At 57.4% G+C, this 19864-nt stretch overlaps 8 protein-coding genes across 8 annotated transcripts; 4 read left to right on the top strand and 4 right to left on the bottom strand.

Annotated features, from left to right (window-relative positions):
* Window positions 1-706: 706 nt before the first annotated feature.
* On the top strand, window positions 707-1501 carry B0I36DRAFT_247059 (3,4-dihydroxy-2-butanone 4-phosphate synthase; the record flags this gene model as incomplete). Its single annotated transcript, XM_046150280.1, has 2 exons — window positions 707-770; window positions 858-1501. 2 exons carry the CDS (start codon window positions 707-709, stop codon window positions 1499-1501), a joined length of 708 nt encoding a protein of 235 aa, XP_046010848.1.
* Window positions 1502-1816: 315 nt separating this feature from the next.
* On the bottom strand, window positions 1817-3499 carry B0I36DRAFT_146579 (methyltransferase domain-containing protein). The gene is made up of 2 exons (XM_046148452.1): window positions 3004-3499; window positions 1817-2867 (listed from the first exon to the last, which is right to left on the bottom strand). The coding sequence occupies exons 1-2, from the start codon at window positions 3309-3311 to the stop codon at window positions 2060-2062; spliced, it is 1116 nt and encodes a 371-aa protein (XP_046010849.1). The 5' UTR covers window positions 3312-3499; the 3' UTR covers window positions 1817-2059.
* A 38-nt stretch (window positions 3500-3537) lies between these two features.
* Window positions 3538-5779, bottom strand: B0I36DRAFT_328517 (P-loop containing nucleoside triphosphate hydrolase protein). Its single transcript, XM_046154600.1, has 3 exons — window positions 5475-5779; window positions 4393-5290; window positions 3538-4298 (listed from the first exon to the last, which is right to left on the bottom strand). Exons 1-3 carry the CDS (start codon window positions 5621-5623, stop codon window positions 3897-3899), a joined length of 1449 nt encoding a protein of 482 aa, XP_046010850.1. The 5' UTR covers window positions 5624-5779; the 3' UTR covers window positions 3538-3896.
* A 667-nt stretch (window positions 5780-6446) lies between these two features.
* On the bottom strand, window positions 6447-7913 carry B0I36DRAFT_365173 (uncharacterized protein; the record flags this gene model as incomplete). The annotated part of the gene is made up of 2 exons (XM_046159099.1): window positions 6447-6836; window positions 6891-7913. 2 exons carry the CDS (start codon window positions 7911-7913, stop codon window positions 6447-6449), a joined length of 1413 nt encoding a protein of 470 aa, XP_046010851.1.
* A 378-nt stretch (window positions 7914-8291) lies between these two features.
* On the top strand, window positions 8292-11062 carry B0I36DRAFT_328520 (uncharacterized protein). Its single transcript, XM_046154601.1, has one exon. The coding sequence runs from the start codon at window positions 8457-8459 to the stop codon at window positions 10869-10871; it is 2415 nt and encodes an 804-aa protein (XP_046010852.1). The 5' UTR covers window positions 8292-8456; the 3' UTR covers window positions 10872-11062.
* Window positions 11063-12470: 1408 nt separating this feature from the next.
* B0I36DRAFT_146617 (uncharacterized protein) lies at window positions 12471-13754 on the top strand. Its single transcript, XM_046148453.1, has 2 exons — window positions 12471-12970; window positions 13046-13754. The coding sequence occupies exons 1-2, from the start codon at window positions 12683-12685 to the stop codon at window positions 13565-13567; spliced, it is 810 nt and encodes a 269-aa protein (XP_046010853.1). The 5' UTR covers window positions 12471-12682; the 3' UTR covers window positions 13568-13754.
* Window positions 13755-14639: 885 nt separating this feature from the next.
* Window positions 14640-16402, top strand: B0I36DRAFT_433183 (uncharacterized protein). The gene is made up of 2 exons (XM_046162659.1): window positions 14640-15223; window positions 15350-16402. The coding sequence occupies exons 1-2, from the start codon at window positions 14961-14963 to the stop codon at window positions 16092-16094; spliced, it is 1008 nt and encodes a 335-aa protein (XP_046010854.1). The 5' UTR covers window positions 14640-14960; the 3' UTR covers window positions 16095-16402.
* A 213-nt stretch (window positions 16403-16615) lies between these two features.
* On the bottom strand, window positions 16616-18570 carry B0I36DRAFT_328526 (Lactonase, 7-bladed beta-propeller-domain-containing protein). Its single transcript, XM_046154602.1, has 3 exons — window positions 18044-18570; window positions 17163-17960; window positions 16616-16878 (listed from the first exon to the last, which is right to left on the bottom strand). The coding sequence occupies exons 1-3, from the start codon at window positions 18418-18420 to the stop codon at window positions 16872-16874; spliced, it is 1182 nt and encodes a 393-aa protein (XP_046010855.1). The 5' UTR covers window positions 18421-18570; the 3' UTR covers window positions 16616-16871.
* Between the last annotated feature and the right edge of the window lie 1294 nt (window positions 18571-19864).

Consider the following 19864-nt stretch of genomic DNA (forward strand, 5'->3'; position numbering starts at 1 on the left):
ACCGCCTATGCCGGCGACCGGCCCAATGATTGCTGCACGCACCTGCACTCCCAACTTCCACACGTCTCTCTGCAAGTGATAGATGCACTGAGATCAGAGAGGAGACAGAGACGATCCGGGGGGTCACGCAAGGACCCTTTCAGAGGCCACGTGAGCTGGCGTCACTGTTGATGGTCTAGATCCGAGTTGGCAGCCGAGGGTTCGGCCCAGGGCCCGGGGCAGCCGGAGCCTGGCAGCGCTTGCTCGCTGTGCTGTGTCAGCACCCGGCCCGCGCTGCTCACATGCTTAGCAACAACCGGTGACCCCACCACTCGGCGCCCGCGCCTTCCCACGATTTCCTCGACTTTCTTTCCTTCCAGCCCGCCCGCCGCCACCTGTTCACGATCCTCTCCCTCATCCACACCACAACCCCCTCGACCTCTCTTAGTCTGGCCGTCATCCCAGCGACCTCTGCTCGACCTCGCTTCTACTTCTCTTCTCCCAGCACCATCCTCCAACCTCTTTGCCTCCCTGCCCCAAGCACCTTCCCGGCTCCAACATCCGATAGTGTCACCGCACTTCGTCGACAGCCTCACGCGAGCGGTCTGCATAACGCAGCCTCGCATGCACTGAAAACCTTTCGACCGACGCTCCTGCCGCCGCCCAACGCCCAATTGGTACCCAATTGAGAGGCACGAGCATCATTGCTACCACTTACTCGCCCAAGATGCCGTCATCCACCATCGACCACAGTCAATTCGACTCCATTCCGGACACCGTCGCCGCCTTCAGTATGTGCTGCCTCGGCGCCTCAACGAAATATGATGCACTTGTGTATACTTGGTAGCATGGCTAACCTACTTTCTTGCGCTCCACAGAGAATGGCGAGTTCATTGTCGTCCTTGACGACGCAGACCGCGAGAACGAAGGCGATCTCATCATCGCCGCCGACTCCGTCACCACCGAACAAATGGCCTTCATGATCCGTCACTCCTCAGGCCTGATCTGCGCGCCCATCACCCCGCAGCTCACCGAGCACTTAGCCCTCCCGCAGATGGTCAGCAAGAACCAGGACTCCCGCACCACTGCATACACCATCTCCGTCGACGCCGCCGATTCTTCCGTCACCACCGGAATCAGCGCCCACGATCGCGCCCTCACAGTGCGCCTGCTCGCCGATCCCAAGAGCACTGTCGAGACCTTTGTCCGTCCAGGTCATGTCTTTCCGCTGCGCGCACGGCCGGGTGGTGTCAGGGTCCGCCGGGGTCACACGGAGGCGGCGGTTGATTTTTGCCGCCTCGCTGGGAAGCCCGAGGCCGCTGCCATCTCCGAGCTCGTCGAGGACGGAGAGGTGGTCGAGGGCCAGGCGCTGCACAAGGAGCCGGGCATGATGCGTGCCCCTGCATGCATCGCGTTCGCTCGCAGGTGGGGACTCAAGGTGTGCACCATCGAAGATCTGGTCAAGCACATCGAGAAGGTCGAGGGCCCGTATCAGGCCCAGGCCAATGGCGGAAGCTCGTAGATGGAATAATCTCGCTCTTTTCAGGTCGAGGCGATCGGTTACAGAAAAACGGGGACTCCCCTGTCTCCTCATATAGCTATTCGCGGACTTCTCTGCTGCCGGTCATCAAGATCGGACGGTGTGAAGGACACCGCACTGTCACTACCTCCTCATTTCCCAACACGCAAGATCTGGCAATCAACCAGAGCTACAGTGATCTGCTTCCTGAGTATCAGGTGCACCCGCCCTTGGCTGCATGCCTGCGGCTATCGGTGGAGCTCAGGGATTCCATCACACTCGCTACGTTCAACTCGAATACATTCATTTCCATTGCGTGGCGAGCTTTCGTCTCTTTACATGTGACTCGTATCTGATCTCTGAACCAGTATTTGCTACGTTCCGTAATGATGCTGTGGCGCTGCTGAGCGGAATCGCCCACCTAGATATTCAACTTCCCCAGTGGTGCGATTGGTCAATGGACAAATTTGCTCTTGCTGTCCTTGATGTTGAGAAATGTGTACTGTCGAGTCCACATGTCAGCTGTTTGATATCTTTTCGTAGGTGATCGGTAGCTTGGCATCAGGCGTCAATACTCACCTCTGCATATCTCGGGAAGGAGTCGTACAGCGGCATTGTCGACACCAGCAGGTTGGGCTCGGTCCAGGTCGCCCGGAACCCGGCGCCTTCGAGTTCCTCCCACCAGCTCATGAACGCGGGCGTATCGGCAAAACGGCCAGGGTCAAGATGGATTTCGACAATGAGCTGTGCGATGGGGACCTCGCCGAGCCCGTCGTCCTCGAGGACGCTCAGGGGGGGATCTCCCGCCTCAGGACCCCCTCCTCCTCCCTGCGCGATGCTGGTCCCGGGGGGCCTGCGGAAAGCGTCGATGATGCTGCGCATCGCATCGAACTCGTAACCCTCAATGTCCATCTTGAGAATGTCGACGTGGTCGTGGCTGTTGCGCCTAAGGAGGTCCTGGATCGAGTAGAAGGGCGGGCTCCTCTGGTCGTCCGTGACGCCCGCGATGCCCGCCTTGATGAAGTGGGCGCGGTGCACGTATTCCGCGGACCGGTTGAGCTGCGGCCCAAAGTCGTCGACGCTGAAGTCGTAGCCCCAGATCTCGCACCCCTGTGCGCGCGCCAGCAGGCCGTCCTCGAGCGACGACTCGTTGAAGATGCCGAACGAGTAGATGACGCAGGGGCTGGGCTCGTCGCGGCTCTTCCGGGCCGGGAGGGCCTCGAGGACCTCGAGGCCACAGATCCATTTGCCGCCGTCGCCCAGGCGGCCGACACGCTGAACCGAGTGCGGGCAGTTGAAGGCCGCGGTGGTCCAGTCCCAGATGGTGAAAGGGGTATTTCGATAGCCCAAGCCCCCGACGCAAGGAAACCTGTTTATGGTGAGCATCACAAAAGTTCACGAGAATCTGGGAACCAAAGCATGACCTTGGCAATGTCTGCGGCAGAGACTTTGGAAAGGACCCCAATGATAAAGGGGGACGAAAGGGGGGGGAAGGGGTTACTCACAAGTCCTTGTTCGATCCGCTCCTCTCAAAGTCGTCATCTAGCTCTTGCCGCTGGGCCACCATGGTCTGGTAGATCCTCTCGCTGCGCTCAACATGGTCGCGGACCCAGGCTCGCCCGAGGGTGCCGCTGCTACTTGACCACGGCCAGAGCTTGCTGATGTGCTCTTGGCCCTTGACGACCTTGTGCACGAGCAAGAGCTGCTCCGAGGCGGTGTTGCTGGTGCCCGAGTGGACTGTGGCGAACAGCAGAATCGTCGTCGCGGCGGCGGCCGCAAAGAGGATCTGCAGTGACCACTTGGAGTTGAACATTGCTCAGCGACCTCCCTTGGGCGTTGAACATGGCTTTCTGCTCTGTCTGGATCTGAGCCCGAAACCAACTTCTTTCTCTCAAAGTATCCCGACCCGTTACTCCCGGGGAATGAGAGAGAGATGTGCACACCGGTTGCGCATACTCTCCAAGACTTTCCGTCGCGAAATGCAGGATACGGATGTCTCAGGCAGGGCGCGCTACCAAGGAGGGGGGGGGGGATGGTGTCTCACACACTCGTGCGGACTGGCATGTCCTTGGTTCAGCCACGATAATTCAGCTGGGCAGGAAACGCACGCTCTCAGACCAGCCCAAGGCATCGGTCGGCGAAAGGAGACTTATAAATCAAACCACACTGAGACTCCCTCAGTCTCGCGTTAAGGGACACGCTGCGCCACGCGGGAGATGTGGCTTCTGAACAAAGGGCAAGCTAGTTTGCCGCCAGGGACCGTCTCGGATGCCACAAGAGTTTACAAGCTGTCTCAAATCATAGACCCTGGCGCACAATACTTTGTGACCTGTTTGTACAACGCGACGAATATGGCATTCTTGCCTTTTTGGACGCCCATCCCTATTCGAATCCGATATCAATGACTGTGATGATCGTGCCCGTGCCCATCGCCATGATCATGCCCGTGCTCCCTCGGGTCCAGCCAATCCTCGAACCCGTCCTCAAAGAGCTCGACGAGTCGCGCCTCCCTCTTGTCCTCGTCTCTGATCCGCATCGCCTTCTCCCATTTACGAAACTCGGAGTCTTTCAGCAGGCAGTTGTCCAGCGCGCGGCGGATCCGCGCCTCGCCACCGTCGCGCATCTGCTGCCCGATGAAGACGAGCTCCTGTCGGCGGTCGCCCCAGGGGTCCTGGAAGTCCTTGAGGATAGCCTCGCGCGTGGCTGGGTGGGTTGGGAGCTCCGACTCGGGCAGCTCGCACCGCCAGAGGTCGCCGGCCGTGATGGTCAGCATGACTCCTGCTTGAGACCACTCGCCAAACTTGTGCGATGCGTCTACACGTTAGCAAATGATTACCAAAGTTTCCTCCTAATCAGCAGTACGAATGAAGCAAAGATGGGCATAAAGTTCTCACCATTTTCGGCCTTGTCGCCAACCACAAGAAGCCCTTCGATCTCAGCAACGGCCCGAAGGTGCGATCCTGCATCTTGGCAGCGAGGCGTTTCCGAGGATCAAGCTGAGGTTGCTCATCATCCACGTCCATTTCTTCATCTTCATCTTCCTCCTCCCACTCATCATCATCATTGTCAACCTTGTTCTTGTCATCGTCACCATCCTCATCCATCTCGTCAGGCTGATACTCCTCCTGGATAATCACAAACACATTCTTGATTGTCTCCCACAACCGCTCGGGGTGGAATGGCCTGCGGGCACGGTACACAAACGTGCCGATGCCGTACTCTTCGGTTTCAGGCACCAGGTCCTCGCCCTCGGTGAGACTCTTGAGCCAACCAGCGCTCAGCACGGCCTTCTCGTAGCTGAAAAGCCGCGTGTCGAGGATCTCCTTGGGATCGAGCCGGGACTTTACCGTCGCGAGGATCTTGGCCGTCGGGTTGAGTCGCTTGACCAGGCCACGGACGCTGTCGACTTCGCTTGTAGATACGAGGTCGCACTTGTTGATGACGATGACGTCGGCAAACTCGATCTGATCAGCTTGCAGCTCGCTGATGTTGCGGTCGTCTTCCTCGGGGACAACGCCGGAGTCCTGTGTTGGGCTGCCATCAGCGAGAGGGCCATCCGAGGCGGTGGCCTGCTTGTGCCGGTCTGCGAGGAAGTCGGCCGTGTTGAAATCGGTCATGCAGTTGACGGCGTCAATGACCGTCACGCAGGTGTCTAGACGAGCAATCCGGGAGAGACCGCCAGACTTGAGAATCTCGGCCAGATGCTGGTTTGCAGATGTGCCGACCTCTCCGCTGTGCTGCTGCGCCTCTGCCTCCAGGTCGTGGCCCGCAGCTATGTGCATCTCTGCAAACCTAGAAGCATTAGAAGTGAGGTCAGTCCTCCGTGGTAAGGTTGAGTTTACATTGGAGGCTCCTTGAGTCTTGAAAGCACGCGCCGGAGCTAAGTCATGGAGAAGGCGTTCCTAGTCATCTTGCTCAAAGTCCGGACGACCAGGACGATGACCAGCGGACGTTAGAGACACATGGAATAACTTACTCTTCCGAAAAGGTCTCGGCAACTTGCTGCGGTTCGCTCACTCCGGAGCTCTCAATAAGCAGATAATCGACAGCTCCTTGCTCTGCTAGCCGAGCCACCTCCTCGAGCAGATCTCCTCTAAGTGTGCAGCAGATGCATCCGTTCTGCATCGCAACCACTTCCTCTTGCTTGCGCGTGACGTCGTGGTTGCGAAGCAGCGCAGCGTCAATGTTGAGTGCACCGACGTCGTTGACGATGACTCCAACTCGCAGCCCGTGCGAGGAGGAAGTCAGAATGTGCTCGAGAAGCGTGGTCTTCCCTGCACCGAGAAACCCCGAGAGAAGGGTCACTGGCAGGCGCTTGTCTTCGGACCGGCTGGTGTTTCCCGTAGCTAGACCATTGCTCATGTCATGGTCAATGCTCGTGGCATCCGAGGAAGACTTGGTGGTTGTGGATGGCTCGGAGAACGACGATGTGGGAGAGCTGCTAACTAAACCAGGCGCCATTCTGAATGCTGGGTACGCGGAATGCCTGAAGAATCGATTGATTCAAAAATTGAAGAGGGATAATCCGGGTGCGGGCTAGTAGGGGTACTCGATTCCTTGCCAGCATTTATATAGGATCATTGCTTCACACGACACGACGGTACTGTCTGGATGTCGGCTCACGCGCGCACAATCGGCGAGCGAATCATAATTGCAGGATTGGAAACATTTTGGCATGATCGCTGTGTAAAACACCTTGAGGGCCACGGTGATGCAGCACGTTTGGGGATGGTGGCATTTCGCAGTCGTGAGAACCCGTTTGGCCATGGACCCTGCCTTCATTACACCCTAAGCTAGCCGGTCGACTTTGGCTAACGATGGTGTGGACAGCGACATCCGACTACCCACAATCTACTCAATTCTTGCCGTTTGTCCTCGTTTGCGTGTGGCCTTACGATCAAGTGATCAGCGTGCTGAACTCCGGTGCACGCAGGCTGTGGGGATCTTCTCAACCACTGGGTCGGTCACTGGACCGCATCCACGGGGCATTCTTTGACGAAGGCATACCGCCACGATCTACCTGTCCGGCATTTGATGGTGGTGGAGGCCGGGCGGCGGGATGCGAAGGGCCCCAGGCAACCCTTGCTCCGGGCGGCGGCGGCGGAGGCATGCTCGTGCTGCCACCGTCTGCCCATGGTGCTGCCATACCAGCGCCGCCCACCATAGGCGAGGGCGGCATCATGGAGCCTTGAGTGGAAGGCTGGTTCGCCATATGCATAGATTGCTGAGGAGGCGGCGCGCTGGGGTCTATGTCCCATGAGAATAGCGATCCAAAAGGGAAATGCTGAACCACAGGGAACTTGGACAGAACCTCAGCGTTGAACATTTTGACCATCCCCTGCGTCAAAGTGATTAGCTCTCAGAACCGTGCTGGCTGTTTGTCTTTTCGTACCTTGTTGATCTTGCCCCATCCATCTTTGATGCCGGACACGTCGAACAGGATTGGGCTGTGCTCCCAAAAGGGCCCCTTCTTGACGTCGTTGATGAAGCCGACTGCTGAGAAGTACATGTTTCGTTTTCTCTCCTCTTCCACATACTCGGGCTTGACAATGAAGCTTGGCTTGGTGGCTCGGACGAGTGATCCCTCGAGCGGCATGGGCTCATCTTCGGCGATGGCTCGAGTCAACTGTGCTGAGCCGAATATGTATGGGATGAATGAGTGGTCGTCGAGGCCCCAGACGCCGTGGGAGCCTGCCGGCTCGAGAGTGTAGGTAAGGACTAGTCGCCGCACTACTCTGAGATATGGCTCTATCACACCAAGGACGATATTGCGCTCGATGTCGCCGTTCTGCCTGCCGTCCTCGAAATAGCCAAGCTTCCAAAGACCACCCAGGAACGCAAAGAAGCTCAGCTCATGGCCAGTCCCGTAGTCAAGACGCTGCGCGCTGCCGAAGCCACCGAGAAGGTATGCCGACAACTCAGCAACTGCGGGAGGTTGAGAACCAGAGTCGGATGTACCGTACGCTTGCAGCTGTTCGGGGAGTATTCCGCGCAATAGTTCTGCATGATGCTCTTCGAGAAGGCCATACCATTTGCGGAAGCTGACATTGCCGAAGCGGCGAGGTCCCTGATCTGGAGGAGCTTGGTCGATGAACGAGTTTATCTTTTCCAGCATGGCCTGAAGGCGGCGCACCGACTGTGCTGGGTCTTTTTCATAGTCTGATCCAATCTGGAAAGTCGTGAATTTGTCTTTGCCGTCAGGTCCTGTTGATTTGCGTGGACACATGGCGCGATTGAGTTGCATCAGAAACAGGCCGATGTCGCGATAGGCCTTTGACACCAGAAAGCGAGCCACGTCTGAGCCCTCATTGATGCATTTCCTTGGCGTCACGAAGGTGTGTGGCTGTGACAGCTCCCATACTTCAAGCTTGGGAGGCGGGGCACCCGCGCTCGCGGGGTTTGCCTGAGCCGCCATGATCCTAAATGCACAAGCCAGACGCCGGACGGATATGCTCTGGTATGGGCGAGAACGAGGAGATTGTTAAACTCGTGGGCCTGGGGGATCGAGTTTGCTGAGCAGCACGTGCCTGTCAGATTCGTGGATGCGAAGGGCCACCTGGGCGCCCGTGTCGAGTTTCATGCAAGCGTGGCAGGTGTCAGTATCCTAGGGTACGTCACTGCTGAAGTCTCAGGGTCCGTGGTGGGGGCTCTCCAGAGTCCCACCCATTTGGCTAGTGCCGGGTAGACTTTGACCCTGGCATGCGCCCAGGTGGGTGCCCAGGCGCGCAGGGGTGGCCCGTTTGTATCACCCCTCCGACCTCGCGCGCTGTTTACTTAGGACCAAACATTCTCGCGCCTACACGACCTTTGCCCAACACTTTGCCGCGTCCATATCGAAACTGGTCGCTGACCCACCTGTTCGCCACCTCCAGCGCATTCATCTCCACGACCTACAAGTTCACCGCAATGTCAACGCACTGTATCGCTTGACGGGCGAACTTGGCACTCTGCACCTACCATGGCCAGCCTACGCAGCGGGCTGAGATCGACAGGCACCCACAGACAAAGCCCTTCAGAAACACTTGAAACACTACCCACAACAGCGGCCGACAGCGGCAGCGAAGACAATGATGAAGACGACGACGACGATGATGATGGGATTCCGAACGCGCCTTTTCGACCTTCCTCGTCACGGGGCAGCGATCCTGATCAAACGACCGTTTCACTTGGTCGCCCTCCGGCGAAGTCCCTCGCAACAAAAAGCCTGCGGCTCCCGCGACCGGCCACTAGAAGATCAGTGTCGCGCATTGATGAGCAAACCAATGTCGTCCAGGAAAAGCCTCAGAAAAGGCGGAAAACCATACACGATCCTTACAGCTTTCCGAGTTCGCCACCGCCACATCAGGAAGATGGAGTAGGGCCCGGAAGATATGGCCCTGTCAATCTATCCACGACACGACAACTTATGAAAGACAACGACGATGATGACGACGACGACGACGACGCAGACCCCCCACCAGGATTACTTGGCAAAATGACGGCTGCTTTTATCCACGCCAAAGATGCTGGAGCAACCGAGTTTGACACCGCTGGAGAAGCAAACAGATCAGCGGACGTCGCTGCAGACGAGCCTGTACTGAGCCCTGATCGGGACATTGAAGGCCCTGCCCTGAATGATGCTCTCGAGGCTGAACACGCGCCATCTAGCGAGGAAGAACTCTCAGAGAGTCTGTTTGTGCAGCAGGAGAGTGGCTACGACGTGGAAGAGTTCGACGGACCTGCTGATGGTGAAATAGCCTACCGTGAAGTCGACGTGGAGGTGAAGCGCGTTACGGCTGCCAGTGTGGGAGTCCTGGAAGGCGAGCATTCGGATTATCAAAGCTCCGATTTAGGCGCGCAAAATGCAGACGACGCAGACTTTGGCATTCAAGATGGCTCTGAAAAGAGCCCCTCAATCAGTGAAGCGGCACATGGGACTAAAGACGTCGACGACCTCGAGTCACTTGCCTTGGACGGCATCGACGAGGACGAGGACCACGGCGCCACATCCGATTCCCAGCTCGACATAGACGCTCTTTTTCAGCGGGACGTTGCAAGCTTTGCGAAGCATTACGACAGCGACCGGAATTACCTCGTCACCTTCCACGCACTCCCAGAAGACTGGTGCAACACCGTGAGGATACGCTACGAAGATTTCCGCACGTGCATATTGCTTATGAAGGGGGATTCCTGGACCGGACATGGGCGGATTTATTGGGTATCCCGGCCCTTGTCAAGCTTGGAGCCCACGACGACCCCTGGCAGAGCCCTCTACTCTGTGATTGGGAAGCTTGAGCGATTATGCAGTGTCGTCCCAAAGGCGCCTCAAGTGACAAGCCAAACCAAATTTCTCCAGGAGCACCAAACCATGCTCAGTCATTATCTATCCCAAATCCAGCTCATTTGCCAGCATATCACGCAGCAGAGACTGCGTAGAGCTCAGCATGAGGGATCAAAAGAAACGCGGCATGTTGGCCGCAAGAGAAACGAGATGCTCGTCGACACCATGAGACATATTATTCCTATGCTGCTTCATTGCGCAAACTCGATCTGGAGTCTAGCAGGGAAGGACGATCACAACACGTTTACCAAGTGCACAATCGACCTCTTCGAGCATGTGCTGTTTTGTGTTAAACAGCTATGCGAAGCAGTTGTGAGAGTCCTTGTGAAACTGGCTGGACACGGCGAGCCTCCTTCGAGCAAGGGTGCAAGCCAACCCGATGAGCGGACTGAGCAGGCTAAGACCCTTGCTTTCAAGCTTGTACTGGCTATCAACGAAATCAGAAGAGCTCGCGATGCTTTAGCTGAGGAGGGCGTGAAACAACAACTGCGGCAGGAGAAGCAAGCAGTGCTCATGCAGCAAATGAAGAAGAACCAAGAGGCCACAAGGCTGCAACTTGAACAGTTGAGGGCTCGACGCATCGCCCGCAGCAGCCAGCAGGCTTCTCAAGCTTCGATGACGACCAGTCGGAGTGGGCCCAGCACAGGTCGGAATACAACTCGTCAAACGAACGACCCGAACCAGCGGACAGTGCTCAGTTCACAGTCCAGGCCTCGAGAAGTGCCATCGGGCCGAGGGGCCGACAGTCGAGTCCAAACTGCCGAGTCACGATCAATCAGCCACCGGTTTCGCAAATGGAACCGAGAAGAGCAAGCTTTCCTCCTCAGCAAAATACAGGACGCTTATGTTGCAGTCGAGGGAGTGCCACAGCTTCCAGACATTGATGGGGTCATCCGCAGAGAGCTTAACAGGCCGGTGAAGGATATCCTGCATCAGACAGAAGTGCTCCTAACACTCATGCTGCGGAAGACTGGCCAAATTGAGGACGACGCAGAGCGACAGTCATGGGTAAAGCGGCTCATGAGCACGTATGACGGGGTGGGACTCGACTAGAGCGTGGAACATTACAGTCCTGGCTTTGGATTTGAAGCACAGTGTTTTGAGAATGCACACTCGTGGTCACAAGGGGGCGTGATGGCATTACATAATGATAGATTTAGGAGTTTGTTCTGATGTCCAGCACATCGGCTGGATGGTTGGTAGTACTAAGATACCCCGCTTGTTCTCGATTCCTTCAGCTTGCGACCAGAGTGGCGGCACTGCCTTTATGCCAAGTCAGCCAACGATCATGCAGTACCGATAATGACGCCAATGACTACGACATGGTTATCCCAAGACGGACGAACCACGTCAATTTTCCAGGCCAAGCCCTGGGCTCACCCTTTTCTGTGGGAAACGGGGCTCCCCCAGCAGAGTCGAGACGGGGTGCGAGCCGGACGACGGGCGGGAAAGGGAAAAGCATCCTCTCCTGCAGATCGGCCTTCCGCGAGAGCAACCAGCGCCTGGTTTCCGGTCTTGAGAGTAATTACACCGTCCTCATCGCCGGCGTCCTCTGATGCGTGGGAGAATGACAGTGGTGAAGAAAAGTCCATGCCAAATGTGCGAACAGTTGGTGTTGCTGGCATCGGCCTTGCTTGCTTACTTGAGCCTATTCTCCAGCTTCTTTCGTCCCTGCTGTACTAGCTCCTTTGGCCGTTACGTGTCCTGAGGTGTCAACGACAGCCTGGCTGGCTGCTGAGGCCGACGCTGGTCGAAGTCTGGGTGGTCTGCAAAGCTACGTGTCGTCCGCTTCGAGAGGGAGAGGGTGGCCAACAAGAGGTGTCCGTGGCTGTCACAATGGGCCTTGGCTCTATTATCAGGGATGCGATGCGACGGAAGGCAAGGGGTTCGCGGGACCCGTGGGTGATCTGGCTGGGGTTCTAGGACTGCCACAACACTCCTACTCCTTTCTTGCCCGTCTTGAGAAAAGGATAGTTTTGGTCTTATCCGGCCGGGTACCCGCCGTCAGAGCGCCAGTCCGCTCTTAATAATGCTCACTCTGACGCGCCCCCGGATCCCTACGGGGTTTGTGGTTGTGGGTTTGTGTGGAGTCGAGGGGCGCCACCAAAGGTGGCGGCGGGCCCTTTGTGTCGCTAAAGGCGCCTTGGGGCGGCGGGAATATGGTTTTAGAGTCGCCGCGGCACCATCCGCGGGCGAGTCCGTGACAGGTGGCGACGGCTTTCCATGCATCTCAAAGAATGACAAGTCCCGAGCGGGTGAGGACGTCTTCTCCTGTCCCTGGGGAGCCATCAGGTGTACCAACCAAAGCGGCCGGCCAGACTGGCATTCAATATGCAGCGCTGCGAGGATTGTCTCTGGCACATTTATATCAGACGCATGCCGGGCCTACCTACACGCAAGGGCGCACGGAGGATCGGCGAGATATCAAACTCAGCCGTAAGACGAAATCGGCAACGCCTTGTCTCAGTGGCCCCTCGCCCCAGGGCGAAAGACAAATTCTATTCCCAGTTGGAACCGAGCATGTACGGGCCGCAACTGAGACAGGACGGCCCCCCTGTGTCCGCACAAAGGGAGATGTGGTGGAAATGAGCCATGGCGGGCGCGCCGGGCTCGCACAGCACGGCCGGAATCCAAGGGATGAGCAGGAAAGGAGCATGGCGTCGACCATTGTACAAGAGCCCCCCGGGCCCCCCGCGGAAAAGGCCGAGCAATGGTCAGGAAGGACTACGCAGAAGTCCATTTTCCTCGGTTGTCCGCAGCGTCTCAGTGCCAGAGCAAGCCGGCCAAAAAAAACGAAAGGCAGGAAATTCATCAACCCTTTTTTCACAAAGCAGCAAACAACCCCCCTTTGAGAAACCGCAATCATGTACAGCGGCCCCTCGTCGGCACGGGTGCCTCTCCTCATCTTCCTCGCAGCAGCACTGCTGTTGATCTTTGGGGCCCTCCACCAGACTGGCGCCGTTCCCGAATCTGTCAAGACAGCATGGGTCACCAAGTTCGCGCGCCAGCCGTCCTTCCTCGAGATTGCGACCAAGCACGGCACCGACAAAGTGACGGATCACCAGTACCAGTACATGTACGAGAAGCATCTGTCTCCGATACGGAACCAGAAGAAGCTCAAGATGCTTGAGATTGGGCTCGGGTGCAACATGGTAAGTCTGCGCCCCCCCCCCTCCCCACTACGTACCCGCCCTTGCATGTCACTCGGCGTTGACAGCACAAACCAGAACTATGGCCCAGGAGCGTCGTACTATACGTGGCTAGAATACTTTCCGCACGTCGATCTGTACTACCTCGAGTACGACGCGGCCTGCGCCCAGAAGTGGGGAGCAAAGACGAGCGGCGCAACCATCTACACTGGCGACCAGGCGGACCCGGACGTGCTGAGCGAGGTGATCAGCAAGAGCGGCGGCGAGTTCGACATCATTGTCGACGACGGCGGGCACACGATGAAGCAGCAGCAGACTTCGCTCGAGCACCTCTGGAAAGCCGTCAAGCCCGGGGGCATCTACTTCGTCGAGGACCTGCAGACGAGCTTCTGGACCCAGTACGGCGGCGACCCGACCGGCGGCAAGGACCCAAAGATCCCGACCATGCTCAAGTTCATCTACGAGATGATTGACGACCGGATGGCTCCCGACGGCGACAAGCACCTCGAGCTTACGGCCGACCTGCGCGGCGTCGAATGCCAGCGCGAGGTCTGCGCGTTCTTCAAGAAGGGCGGAGAGGACGAGCCTGGCTCAGTTTGATAGGGACTCGCGAGATCCATAGAGCTAGCAGGCCGGCCTATTGGTCAGTGTTTGGCCTCCTTCGCGAGCCAGGCGGGGTAAGATATAGACGTAGCGTGGTAGTCTACCGCTCCAATATATGGATTATTGTGCAAGAAGAATACTGTCCCTGGGATCGCCTGAGTCTGTAAACGGACTATCCGCGAGAAAAGAATACTGTACAAAAAAGGTGCTGAGGAGGTCGGTAGCGTTTGTCATCGGCCAAGATTTTGTCTCAATGGCAGAGTTCGTTTTTCTTTTTGGTCGTTTGCCCATCTCAAGGAGCCCTGGAGAGACGACTGTCCTAGAGTTGGCTGGCAGGAAAGCATATGCTTTGCCTGAGCCGTACTCGTCTGTCAGTGGCAGGACGCACTCATCCCAGACGGCATTTGACGGGAGATGACCGATCCCCCACTTGCACGCAGTTGCCGAAATTCTGGTCTGTAGGTAGGGTTCGTCGTCCGAAAGTCGCGGGCCGATGTGGTTGACTGTAGTCTAGCGTACGCACGCAAGTGCGGCGCAGTGAGCATGAGCCCGAGCATGCTCAATTGACGTCGGTGCCGCCAAAGCCAGGCAGCAGCTTTCAGGGTCCGCGCGGCTCAAACCGAGGCGAATGCGAGACTGGGACTGACTGACTGACTGACTGGCGTGCTGCAGACGGAGAGCTTATGGAGAGCGAGTGAACCCTGCTTCCCTCCGACCCCTGCTTGGCTGAATGCTTGGCTATTGCTTGTTTGTGCTTGGCTCTGGAGGGGTCTGGGGTCCTCTGTCTCCTCCAGGCTGCTGTTTTGCGCAGTGGCTGTGTTCAAGGCCCCCCCGGGGGCATGCATGCGTAGCGTATCTTAAGGTGCTTTGGTCCCGGCAGTCGAGCCGCCCCTCGGCTGATCGGCAACAGCCCAGGCCAGGCAAAGTGCCAGGATATGCGTCTTCGTTAGTGCTTACCGACATCTCGTGCAGGAAATGCAGACTAGCATACGCTAGGGTACCAAGGTACGTGATGGCAGCTGCCCAGCACAGCCTTCTTCTTCTTCTTTTCTGCTAGTGTCAGAGTACCGACATGACTGGTGAAATCAGAGCGCGAGCTCAAGCGCGAGCTCGACCAAAGTGCAAAAGTGCCCACAAGATGCCATCACAGGTTGCCTCCTGTGTGTGGGGTTGTCGGCTCTTCACAAAGATATTGACCTAAGAGCGTACTCATATATAGTGCTGTTGCCATCCGGCCTGTTGTACATCGGGCATTTCCCAATACTCATCCATCAGCCAGCAGCAGCTCAATATCATCCCAGTGTCACAAAGGCTCCGACCTCATCCGAGTAGTATACCACACACAGTCTTCTCGTCTTGCACCTCCCCGGCCTCGACAGCACAGCACACAATGTTCTTCCCCGAATACGACCTGGCCATAGCCGAGCTCGTCATCTACATCATCCTCCTCTTCGTCATCGGCTACGTCCTCCTCCGCCATGGTCGCCCAGGCTGGGACGCATGGGGCTTCCTGGCCGTCTTCTGCATTCTGCGCATCGTGGCTGCGGGCTACCAGCTGAGCGACCAGCAGGGCATCTCGACCACGGGCGCCATCATCAATGCAATTGGCGTCTCTGGCTTACTGCTCGGCTGCTCAGGTGTTGTTCTGGAATGGTGAGTCTGACTCCCCAGCACACGATCCCTCTCAAAAAAAGAGATTGATCTCCTATAAGCATGTCGTCGTGTTTACGGAGGCAATTCACCTCAACTACCGAACTAATCACTAATCTCAATATCTAGTGCCAACTGCAACCCGTCCAATAACCCAAAGATCACCCGCATGGTCGGTCTGATCTTCCACATCGCCGTGGTCGCCGGCATCGTCCTCGCCGCCATCGGCGCCTCCGACTCGGCCACGGCGCTCAGCAAGGGCCAGCCGCCGCCCTCGGACGCCAGGGCCAAGCAAGTCGGCGGCTACGTCCTGCTGCTCCTCGCCACCGCCTTCCTCACCCTGTACACCTTCTTCCAGCTCATCCGCCTGCGCACCGCCGACGCCGCCTACACTGATCACTCTGGCCACGGTGGTAGTGGCTCAGCAGTCGTGTTCGCCAAGCGGCTCCTATACTTTGTCGTCCTGGCCCTCCCCTTCATCATCGTCCGCGTGCTGTACGGCCTGGTCGCGGCCGCCAGCCAGGACCGCTCGCTCAGCCTGTTCTACGGTGACTTCGTCGTGCACCTGGTCCTCATCACCATCGTGCAGCTCATCGCCGTGCTGTTCCTCGTCGCCGGCGGGCTCTCGTCCATCGGCATGTACCAGGTCGCCCCGTCGCGGCCGTCGCGGAGACAGCAACAGCAGCAGCAGGAGCAGGAGCAGGAGCCAATGAGATATGGGCACGAGGATAACGGCCTGGAGATGGGCAGTTATGGATCATCGCCCATGCTGCGGCAACACAAGGGCGAGAGGCGGCCGAGGGACCAAGTTCGTGCGGACCGGCGCGAGCAGCGTGGTGCTCGTCGCGAGGAGAAACGAGCACGCCGTCACTGAGGGGGTCTCTCTCTGAGCGCATACGGTGGGAATACCGGGCTATGTGCACAGCCGCGGGATGTGGGGGTTTTCTGAATGTGTACGGTATCTCTCTGGAGGAGGTTGGGGGATATTTCATCGACTTGGGTCGTTATTATATGCCTATCGGTATCAAATGTGCAGTATAGATCTTGTTTTGGTAAATTTGTCTAGAATAGTCAGGGTTAACACAACCACACCCCGCTGTATCTCTCAGAGCTTTTCTGCTGATGAAGTTGAGGGTTTTAGAAGAAACATAGCTTATTGTGTAACTAGAATATGACAGGTGCGTTCTTGTCCCTGGTTAAAACACGATAAATACTCTTTGAGGGGCTGTAGTCCTAGACTGCTGTCAAGTCTTTTAGATTAGCTTCGTCAGCCGAGCAGCCCAGTGGCATAGCTATACACTTTGCCTCCTGCTCAACAAAATTCGTCATCTATACTGACGATGACCCAGAGCTTGTGAGACTGTGTCCTACCGGATCCTGAACGATGACATGCAGTGGTACTCGACTATCAATCATGTCATGCGAGTATTCTCCCTGTTTTATATTGTGATGCTCGTTTATAGGAGGAAGCGAGGTATGCTTGTCGCACGTCATGAAAAAGTCTTGGATGTACACTTAATCTCAATCGACCGAGCTCGACAGCTATACCCCCCACGTTTTGACACCCTCCAATAATCCCACAGCACCAGTAAGCGCCAGGTACGTACCCAACCCCCATGCCATCTCATCGCATCAAGGACCATGTCATCTTCTAGCATCTACCCGACCAAAAAAAGACGCGCTCGTTAGCAAAAGATACACATCACTGAGGAGCAAAAGAATCACTCAAGCAAGCAATGGCCTAGAAATGCACCATTTCTATTTCCACCTCTTCACCTCCCCGTCCAGAGAAGAAATCATGTACAGAACGTTCTGAATCACGTTCCACCCCAAGGTTCAAATAAAGTGACATGAAGAAGAGAAGAAGGACAAAAGAAGCAAGAATGACAGATATACAAGACACAAAAAAAGGCCATGTATACATATATATGTCTGAACTTACTCGTCCCAGATGACGCTGCTCAGGCCATCCTCGCCGCCGTAGGTGCCGCGCGGGGCAATGTTGATGTTGGCCACCAGGGGCCCGAGCTTGCCCGTCTTGGCGTCGCGCTTGACAATGGCGACGTTGGCGGTGGTCTGGCCGCCGATGGCGGCGTACGTGCCGGCGCTGTTGATGGAGAAGGAGCGCGGGTAGTAGCCGTAGGCGTTGGTGAGCTCCTGGAAGGTGAGCTTGCCGTCGGTGCTGCCGATCTTGAAGATGGCGATCGAGTCCTGCTCCTTGCCGAACGTCTGGTCGTTGCGGTTCGTCGCGTACAGGTAGTCGCCCGAGATGCGGATCTCGGCCGATTTCTCCGTCTCGAGGCCGGTCTTGCCGGGCCCGTAGTTGGACAGGGTCTGGACCAGCTTGAGCGACAGGCAGCCCGACGAGGAGCTCGGGTAGGTGACGTCATAGACGCCGACGGAGCTGCTGATCTCGTTGAGCGAGTAGTACTTGAGGGCGCCCGAGGCCGTCTTGCGGAAGAGGCCGTGGCGCGGGCCGTCGGCGGGCAGCGACGAGATGGCCGGGCAGGCGGTAAGCTTGCCCGAGCTGCGGTCGATCTTGAAGATGCGGGTCAGGTCGGCGCCGAGGTCCGGGACGACGAGGTACGCGCCGCTCGGGTCGGTGAAGGCGGCGTGCGGGTGCGGCTTGTCCTGGCGGTCCGGGCGGGGGCCGGGGGCGGCCATGGTGAAGGACAGGGTCTGGATGGGCTTGGACTGCGCGGTGATGGGCAGCTTGTAGGTCGTAATGGTCGAGGGAGAGCTGTGGCCGTCGTGTCAGTTCCAAGGTGTCAATCAATTGGGCAGCAGGACTGCTGCCGGCACTGCGTTGCTCCCGCGACTTACTACTCGGACGTCACGACAAAGCTCTTGCCGTCAGCGCCGCCGTACAGAGAGCCGTGGACGCTGTTGCCGGGGGTCGGCGCAGACGCGACCAGGGACAGGGAGCTGTCCGACTTGAGGGCGTACTGCGAGAGCACACCAGAGCCGTACCAGCTCTCGTCGAAGCAGTAGACGGTGCGCGCCGCCTTGTCGAGGTACAGCCACGTGGGGATCTGCCCGCAGCCGTTGGTCTGCGAGCTGATCTTGAGCGAGCTGGTGCTTGGGTTGAAGTCGAGCGTGTACAGCGGGCCCGAGAAGTGGGTGACGAGCAGCTTGGCACCGAGCACCTGCGAGAGCAGGCACAGGCCCATGAGGGCCGTCGTCTTGAACAGGGCAACCATGGCGGCGGGAGGCAGGCTTGGGATGGTGAGGAGGAGGATGGCGATGCTGCTACTCAAGAGCACCTCGACAGAAACACCTTGGCCGGATGGAGCAGCGAGCTGGTTATATACGCTCTATCTGCTGCGGCCTGTGCCTAGGATATATTGTTCTGGCCCCTCTGCGGACATTGACCGTCCGGCGGATCCGAATCCTGCCTCGTGGACCTGCATCCCGAACCCCTGCACCGTCCAATTTCTGCACCGGCCCAAGCGAGCAATCTATCTGGGGTAAATGGCGGGGACCACCAGCCTCGTCCCATGGGCCGTCAGCATTCAGTCCTTGGCGATGCGGGGGAAACAGGCACATAATCAAGGAACCGGGTTCCGGGGGTCCGTCCCGGCCCGGCGGGCCATCCTCCGTCACCGCTGCGAATATCCGGCACGCGGAGGGATAAAGTCGTGCCCTCCCCATCACGCACGCACGCAACGCCACCACCCGGCCACCCAGCCGCAGCGAATCGTGTCGCAATTGGGGCCCCAAGGCTATATAATAACCCCCGCTGAAGAACCCCCCCCCCCTTGGATGATTTGGACAGGGTCCCAGGAACAATCTAGATCTGCGATGGTGTCTTTACGAGGCGAGTGCATGCAGCCCGAGGTCCAGGCTGACTGGATAAACTCGAAGAAACCTGCAGGGGCACGATAATCCCGCCTGTCAGCACGCGGCAGAATGCTAAGCATCGTGCCATTATCCACCTCCTCGGCTTGTCCCGCGTGGGACGAGCTGAATTGCTGCTTTGGGCAACTCTGAATTGTGTCCTATAAATGGTGATGTCAGGTGACCCTCGAAAATGGTTCAAACCCTCGATCCTTGACAGTCGGGTTCCTCTGTGGAACTTGTTTGGTCGAGGCTCTCTTGTCCACGCCAGATGCGATCACGAGGGTCTCGAGTCTTGCCATGATGCGCGACATTGTCGTACAAAGGTATTACTAGGTCCCAGGCGGATCTGGGGCCCCCGATCATACGAATTGGCATCTCATGCAAGAATGGCGGTGTGAGGCCTACGAGGTGGCATGCCCCCCCAGTAAGGTCGAGAGACCCTTGTCGAGTTGACGATGAGATGTTGGCAAGTCACGTTAAGGGAAATCGAGGGTGAATTTCAATAGTATACATAGTCAGAGCGTTGCTCCAATTATCCGGGGATACCTGTCCGAGCACAACCTCCCAATTATAGCAGACCTCAGTCCGAACCAACCCCCAACCAGAAATCAAATCATCAACGACTGGCCGCTCTGCATATCCCAAAGATGCGAGCCTGAGAAGCTGGCTCGCCATGATGGACCAACTTGAATCCACAAGATATTCAAACAGCCGTCGTGTGCACGAGAGCATGACTTCGAGCACCCATTGATGACTGTATGACGACTATACTCTGGCGAGGTCATGCAATTGAAAATACGAGAT

Source organism: Microdochium trichocladiopsis (genome assembly GCF_020744255.1).
Source record: "Microdochium trichocladiopsis strain MPI-CAGE-CH-0230 chromosome Unknown B0I36scaffold_7, whole genome shotgun sequence".
NCBI lineage: Eukaryota > Fungi > Ascomycota > Sordariomycetes > Xylariales > Microdochiaceae > Microdochium > Microdochium trichocladiopsis.